The 8,374-nt window shown below is 36.3% G+C and overlaps 1 protein-coding gene across 1 annotated transcript; it reads left to right on the top strand.

Moving 5' to 3' along the window:
* The first annotated feature begins 3,099 nt into the window (after positions 1–3,099).
* Positions 3,100–8,112, top strand: LOC116122149 (homeobox-leucine zipper protein PROTODERMAL FACTOR 2-like). Its single transcript, XM_031408060.1, has 12 exons — positions 3,100–3,156; positions 4,287–4,516; positions 4,607–4,724; positions 4,910–5,098; positions 5,182–5,622; positions 5,709–5,810; positions 6,041–6,241; positions 6,328–6,502; positions 6,595–6,866; positions 7,096–7,191; positions 7,285–7,671; positions 7,804–8,112. Exons 1-11 carry the CDS (start codon positions 3,151–3,153, stop codon positions 7,657–7,659), a joined length of 2,205 nt encoding a protein of 734 aa, XP_031263920.1. The 5' UTR covers positions 3,100–3,150; the 3' UTR covers positions 7,660–7,671; positions 7,804–8,112.
* The last annotated feature ends 262 nt before the right edge of the window (positions 8,113–8,374 follow it).

The following is an 8,374-nucleotide window of genomic DNA, read 5'->3' as shown; positions in this document are numbered from 1 at the left end:
CAACTTATTGCTCGCTCATTTGGATGATTGAGGAAGACATTAATATCTATTTGATTAGTGCATACTTTACCTCTATACTACTTGTACTAAGGATAACTAAGTTAAAATAATAATTTTTGTAACTACAACTTTATTAAGTGTTAGAGTCATGAAAATGACTCCATTAAAGTGATTTAATACCCTTGTTATGTTTTAATTGAATATATATTGAGACAATTTGTGAATTTATGAATTTATTAATGAAAAAGCTCATTCTAATGTTTTCTTACGAATTTTACATGTTTAGAATGATTTTGGAAATGGTGTGAGTTGATATTAAGTTGTGCTTTATGGATTAGGGTTGATTTTGTCTCATTTATGTTTATTAAGGGATAAAATGTCATGTTTCCAAGGGGTTGATTTTGTCACTTTTTAAATGTGCAGGGACTAAAATGAAATTTGCCAAATTTTCCATAAAAGGAAAGTGAATAATGGTCAAAAGAGCTAGCCGCCCATCACCCAAACCCTTACTCATCTCCACCAGACTCTGGCCATCTCTAACGACCCTTCATTTTCTGAAACTCCGATCGGCCATCACTTCCGTCATCTCCATTATCTCCTTGAATATCCGTCGTCGTCGCCATTCATCACCATTTGTGCCATCACGATTCTTCATTTTTTTGGTGACATTTCGTCTTCTCCGACATCATTTCAACTTCCCCAAGTTTCGACTTCTTCTTCCCATTATCAAGAGCTGTCGATCGACGTCTCATATCATCGTTTTGCGCCATTGCGACGTTCCACTTTCCAGCAGCGATTCTTCATTTTTTTTAGTGACATTTTGTCTTCTTTGGTGTCAATTCAACTTCCCAGGTGCCAGCCATCCTTCCCTTAGCATTCTCGTGCATTTTCGTCGCCTTTCAACACCCGCTGTAGTGAACCATTATCGGAATCCGCCACCGTCAACGTGTCTCTTTGTCTTTAGCTGACCGTTCGACTTCCCATCTCACCTTGGTTCTCCCTCATCCAAAAAATGAAAACTATAGCTATTGGGGACTCGTTTTCCATCATGGGCAGCAACCATTCACCTTCGCTAGCCTCCGTCGACACCACCATGAGCGGTTGAGTACCAGTTGCCCATTAGGCAGAGACGAGACCAAGATTCAAGCTATAGTTTTATTTACTTAAACTCTTGACTAATTGGATTATTAATTAGACATTGAACATATGATTCAATTGTTGTGCATTGTGATTTGAGGATTGCTTTGTTTTGATACGGTTATAGTATGACGCATGATTTGAATTATGAAACGCTTTGTTGGATTTGTGTTCATTGTGAAATCAAATTCATTGCATGTTGAATGTTGTGGTTTCCAATTGTTTTGATACTGATTACAATCTTGCTATATATCATCATCTAGTAATATTTCTACTATGATTTCATTCAAGTGTGATAAATTTGTGATTGTATTATAGGGATTATGGATTGTGTTTATTCTCTTTGTACCAATTAGTGGTTTTAATTGTTTGGGTCTCTTTGTTAATTGAAGATAGTCTTTAACCAATCAACCTGTAACTAAGATAACAGGGAGACATGATAGATTATACTTAGGTTGTGGAGAGACTTGTAAATGTGATTTGCCTAGCTTTGTAGGTTTAGGAAATCTAGGAGTGAGAAGAAGAATTGTGGCCAATCCTAAGTTGAGTCGAAGCCATAGGACAACAACTTTAATATTGTGTTTTAGTTAGTAACTAGATTTCTTGCAATTATTTTCTTAGGATACTAGTTGATTAAAACTTGCCATTTTTACTTTCATTTACTCAATCATACCTTAGCTTAATAGTAATTGCTCCATGTGGATTTGACCCAACTTATCACCAATTACGGTACTTAGGTTAATTTTGTAGTTGTGACGACTAGTTTGACATTAAATTATAACCTCCTCATAGTAATAAATTTGTTTGATCATACTATTATGACTATAAAGAGGTTATATATATAATTAACAAAGTTATGATTTAATTATTAATTTCCGTAAAAAAAAAAGGTTCTTATAACACAATGAAAACATAAAAAGAAATCTAGGATAAACATAATTATATTAAATGTAATTAAATGTTATGTTTTGTTCTAATTTTTTTGCAAGAACAATATTGCACTTAAAATGCCCTCATACAAAAATGTATATGCAAATTGGTGCGGCAAAATATAAATTTTAGAATGAATATAAAAAATCAACTAATGAATTAATATATCATTAAATAAGAGTGCCATATCACTTTATATTCATCCAGCGGTCAGAAAACTTTGTATTTATAATATTATTCTTTTTGCAACCATATATTATATTTTGATATTGTTTGCATGATATTAATGTTGCACCTCCTAAAAAGTAATTTTCCAGCACAGTACTGGTGTGGAAGCAGTAATTAATTTTATTAAATATATCCAACTAAAATAGAAATGGTTAAATGTAAACCACCTTTGCAATTACACCTCTTACCCGCCATAAATAATATATATGCAGTCTCTCAATACGCACAGCAATAACAATTAAATTTCTTGCTGCAGGCATCAATATAGATATAAATTACATGGGTTAAGGTATATTTGCGAGCATTACGTACAAAATATATACAATATTGACAGAGAAACAGCGAAAGAGTTGAAACTTAGAAGTGTGTGAATACTACTGATGATGATAATTCATCTCACCATAAAATTTAGAGAAAGAAAATTTTAAACAATAAAATGCTTTCTCTCTCTCTCTCTCTCTCTCTCTCTCTCTCTCTCTCTTCCCTTGCAATTACACCTCTCACCCGCCATAAATGCTATTACATCCTCTCAATACGCTCTGCAATAACTCCCTTCCTGCCACATCCTCTACACCTGTTCCTTTCCATCTTCCCTTTCTCACTCTCTTCAAAGCTTTCATTCTCTTTCTCTTTCGATTTTATCTTCTCTTTTCCGTCCTCCCGTCTCTTTTTCTTACTAGCTTGTATTCCCCCTCTCTATTCAACCACCTCTAAATACTTTCTCAGTACTATAATACAGTGGTTTTCTGGTCGCATAAACGTGGAATAGATATTAGATTCATTAATATCATTATCTGTTTGAGCGGTTTCCTCAAAAAATCGAAAGGGTGATTGGTCTTTAACTTCGAAGCTTCTATGTTAGTAAGTTTATGAAAAAACCCTTAAATCTTTTATTATATTTTTACCCGAGGATGTGGTTTTGAAAACCTCTATTATATTGTCTTATCGATGAATGCTACAACAGTATTCTGTAATCTCTATCTTTTAGCTTGTGTTTTTAAGGAAGACTTTACGTTATTATTTGGCTGAGAGAGAGAGAGAGAGAGAGAGAGAGAGAGAGGTGGAGGTGGGATACAGCGGGATCTTAGTGGGCGTTATGATCTTTGTTATTGAAGTTGAAATTTGTGCGTCAAAGGGGTTTTCGTAGTGTCAACTCTTGCTGGTACATTTCTATATCCGGTCTTTTGGCACGTAGGACGGTAGGAGTTAAAACACTTAAAACACTTTCGACTTTTTTTGATAGACCAAAACCTTAGTCTTTTCTGCTACTTAGCAACTTGTAAAAATTCTCAATAACTTGCTCAGTGAAAATCAGAGAATCTATTAAAGCAAACCCCAAGGGCATCAATCTTAAGTAACTATCCACAAAACCTAAATAAAAGGAAGAGAGATAGAGATGTCTTCTGACTAGGGTTTGAGGGTGAATGAAAATGCTTCAGCTAGTTCAAGGAAAATAAATGAATCTCTAATAACCTTTGCGGTTGTTTTTAATTATTTCCTTTGTTTTCCATCCCTTTTTGAACCTTTCTTTTGCCCTTCTGTTCTTCTTATACTCGCCTCTTCCTGACATTTATCGATTCCTATGGATTTTTTAGTATTATTTTGATTACATCTTTAATCACTATTTTGGGTAAATACATCATTTCTATGTGGGCCTGTTATTATTTTCCTTTTTCACACATCCATCTATATCTGCAAGTAATCAGAATCAATTAGATTGGTTTTTGGGTTCATTCATGTATACAAAAATATTGATAGAATGAGAAACCTTTCAGTTTTCTTTTGAAGAAAAAGTGAGTTGTAGAAAATATGGTCAAAAAGTCTCTTATACTTGAATAAGTAAATACCCTCAAACAAGTTTTCTTCTAAATATCTTCAAGTAGTACATCTTTTTATTTGTTTATTGCCTTCCACTAATGTTGCATATGTTAGGTGCTTAGTCTTCTTTATTGTGTTTACATATCAAGAGTTTGTAGCGTTATATGTTTTAGGAATTGGTAGACATGTTTCAGCCAAACATGTTTGAGAGTCCCCATATGTTCGATATGACGACAAAAAGCTCTGAAAGTGATTTGGAGAAGCTCAAAGACGATGATTACGAGACTAAATCTGGTACCGACATGATGGACGTTCCCTCTGGTGATGATCAAGATCCAACTCAACGAGCTAAAAAGAAGCGTTACCATCGCCACACTCAGCGTCAAATACAGGAAATGGAAACGTAAGTATCAATATTATCTCCTTATTGTACACGCTTGAGTACGCGTGACAGAGTAATTTGATCAATGAAAGGTCTTTTTTCGTTTTTCAGTTTCTTCAAGGAGTGCCCTCACCCCGATGACAAGCAAAGGAAGGAATTGAGCCGCGAGCTAGGTCTAGAGCCTTTACAGGTCAAATTTTGGTTCCAAAACAAGCGCACTCAAATGAAGGTAACGTATCTGCAAAATATATTGATTTTCAAACGTTCTAGACTTTTTTCCAAAACGATTTTCATGTGTAAAAACATTCCATTGACTTTCCTTATCCGGTCATGTACAATTTTCACGTTCTCGGGAGACTTTTTGTATGTAGTTAGCTTATTTTTCGCAATACTTGTTTGCTGCTTCTATCACAGGCCCAACATGAACGCCACGAGAATCAAATTTTGAAGGCTGAGAATGAAAAACTTCGAGCTGAGAACAATAGGTACAAGGAAGCCCTTGGTAATGCCACTTGCCCCAACTGTGGAGGCCCTGCCGCTCTCGGTGAGATGTCCTTTGATGAGCAGCATTTGAGAATTGAGAATGCTCGTTTAAGAGAAGAGGTGATTGAAAAGGGAACAAGTTAATCAACTATTATCTATCATATATTTAGTTCAAAAGTAATTGAAGTGTTGTTTGCTTGCAGATTGATAGGATATCTGGGATTGCTGCCAAATATGTTGGAAAGCCCTTGACTTCTTTTTCTCACATTTCTCCTCATTTACCTTCCCGTTCTCTTGATCTTGGGTTTAGCAATCTCGGGACCCAATCAGGCTATGTAGGGGAGATGTATGGGAGTGGTGATCACCTTCTAAGGTCAATATCTGGGCCTGCGGAGGCAGATAAGCCAATGATTGTTGAGCTAGCCGTTGCAGCAATGGAAGAACTAATGAGAATGGCTCAGGCTGGAGAACCCTTGTGGGTTCCTGGTGAAAACTCTACGGAGATTATACACGAAGATGAGTACCTGAGAACATTCCCTAGGGGAATTGGTCCAAAACCTTTGGGGTTAAGATCAGAAGCTTCAAGGGAATCTGCAGTTGTCATTATGAATCATGTTAATCTTGTTGAGATTCTCATGGATGTGGCAAGTTTCTCTCCTCAAAGTTTGGTTTTGTTATATAAATGTCGAGATCTAACCCATATTTATCTCTTTTGATTAAATGGTTTCAGAATAAATGGTCAAGTGTGTTTTGCGGTATTGTCTCGAGAGCTATGACTCTAGAAGTCTTGTCAACTGGAGTAGCAGGAAACTACAATGGAGCCTTGCAAGTGGTACTTAATTAAGACAATGGGTTTCTGCCTTTCTCTTTTCAGTGTTATTTGATGTACTTATTAACCCGATTAGAGGTTTCGTTAGCACTGTCATGAGAGACATATAATTGAGTCAATAATAATTTATTTTTAGTAATGCCTAGATTCAAGATGCAATCAGGGCAATTAACTTGTTAAGCAGACCTAAACACCCCTTTTTTTTTTTTTTTTTTGGGTAAATTTTCGTTTAGATGACGGCTGAGTTCCAGGTCCCATCACCTCTGGTGCCAACTCGTGAAAATTACTTTGTAAGGTATTGTAAACAGCATCCTGATGGTACATGGGCAGTGATTGATGTTTCCTTAGACAATTTACGCCCTACTGCGATATCCAAGTGTCGAAGAAGGCCATCAGGATGTTTAATTCAAGAATTGCCAAATGGTTACTCAAAGGTGCCTATTCCTACTTAATTTATTGATATCTGCTTATAATGAATCTCAGTTTCAATTGTGACATGATTTGATTGATGACTCTTTAGGTCATATGGGTTGAACATGTTGAAGTGGATGATAGATCTGTTCACAATATCTACAGACCTCTAGTTAATTGTGGCCTTGCTTTTGGAGCAAAACGTTGGGTGGCTACATTAGAGCGACAATGCGAGCGTTTAGCAAGTACAATGGCTAGTAATATTCCAGCAGGGGATCTTTGCGGTAAAACATTTTATTCTTTTCTATTTCTGAACTTACCTGACAAGGATTAATAAAGATGAAATTCACTTGAAGCCTTCAAATTTCTTGTGCAGTGATAACAAGCCCAGAAGGGAGGAAGAGTATGTTGAAGTTGGCAGAAAGAATGGTGACTAGTTTTTGTACCGGTGTTGGTGCTTCTACTGCACACGCTTGGACAACGTTATCAACAACAGGTTCTGATGATGTTAGGGTCATGACCAGGAAGAGTATGGATGATCCGGGCAGGCCTCCCGGTATTGTTCTTAGCGCTGCAACTTCCTTCTGGATTTCAGTTCCACCAAAGAGGGTCTTTGATTTCCTTCGCGACGAGAACTCTCGAAGTGAGGTAAAATATAAGAATTAAGAAATGGACTGTAGTTTTCTATATGGTAATATCTCGAGGAAAAGAGTTTGCACTGAAATTTTCTGATTTAACATTTACTCTTGATTTCATTATTTATCACAGAGTTCTTGCTTCTTTTTTTTTTCATCCTGTTTTGGATGATAAATTTGGACCATTTAGTTCTTTGTCATTCTTGTTCTACTAAGTTAAATATTTTATCCTCAATTTGCAGTGGGATATCCTCTCGAATGGTGGTCTAGCTCAAGAAATGGCTCACATTGCAAATGGACGTGACCCAGGAAACTGTGTTTCTTTATTGCGCGTGAATGTAAGTTGCTTCAGATTTAGCTTAAAAACATGTCTCAACAACTGTAGCTTGCTACTTAAACCATTAAATTTCTATATGTGAAATGAAATGCAGAGTACAAATTCAAGCCAGACCAACATGCTAGTACTACAAGAGAGCTGCACTGATTCTACAGGGTCATATGTGATTTATGCTCCAGTTGATATAGGTGCTATGAATATGGTCTTAAGCGGTGACGACCCAGATTATGTTGCTCTTCTGCCATCAGGTTTTGCTATACTTCCTGATGGTCCAGGAGCACTTGGTGGAGGAGGAGGAATTCTTGATGTTGGTTCCGGTGGTTCTCTTCTTACAGTTGCATTTCAGATCTTAGTTGATTCAGTTCCAACTGCAAAACTCTCTCTTGGATCGGTGGCAACAGTAAACAGTCTAATAAAATGCACAGTTGAAAGGATCAAGGCGGCAGTGATGTGTGAGAATGCACAATAAATCTAACATGCGGTGAGTAAAGTGATCTACAAATTGATTAATTATCAGCTATTTCATTGCATCATTTTCATACTTTCTATAGGGAGATAACTTATAATAGGATCCGTTTTATGTTTTTTCTGACGTTTTTATATTGTGTTGCAGCCAAAACAAAAGTAGGGAAGAAAGGAAACAAGCAAGAATTTGGTGTTTGCTTCCGAAAGTTGATTAAGAGAAGAAGTCAAGAACGCACCTTACATGATCCTTGCCTCGTGATTTTGTTTCTGCTCAGAGAAGTTCACCTTACAAGGGTAAAAAGGTTCGGGTATTGACTTCAGCAACAAAGATGAAAGTAAACTCAGACGTTGTTATGTATTGTTACAGTTAATAACTTTGTTTTGTTTAGAGTAGTGTTGTTAGGGGGTCCCAGTTAGGAGTGGTAATCTAATTGTCTGATCTTTTAATTTCTTCTGTTTAGCGTCTGTGAGTTCTTAACGAGGCATTAGTTCGAACTTTGTACTCCAACTATAAAGCCTAGATGTTATAAATTTAACCTATGAAAAAACAATGGTGTTACATATATAAAGTTGGAATTCTGATAGGTCCCAACAAATATTCAAACAAATAAGTGAACTGTTTTCTCTTCGGGTGAGAAAGTACCGCAAGGTTTGGATAACAAATGATTACTTTTTTTCTCTTCATTACCGACTGGTGGCTGCTTAAATAGCAAAACAAC

The sequence above is a fragment of the Pistacia vera genome, unplaced genomic scaffold (genome assembly GCF_008641045.1).
Source record: "Pistacia vera cultivar Batoury unplaced genomic scaffold, PisVer_v2 Contig1020, whole genome shotgun sequence".
In the NCBI taxonomy this organism is placed as follows: Eukaryota; Viridiplantae; Streptophyta; class Magnoliopsida; order Sapindales; family Anacardiaceae; genus Pistacia; species Pistacia vera.
Note: the sequence above shows the minus strand (reverse complement) of the source record. Positions and strands in the feature narration are given on the sequence as shown.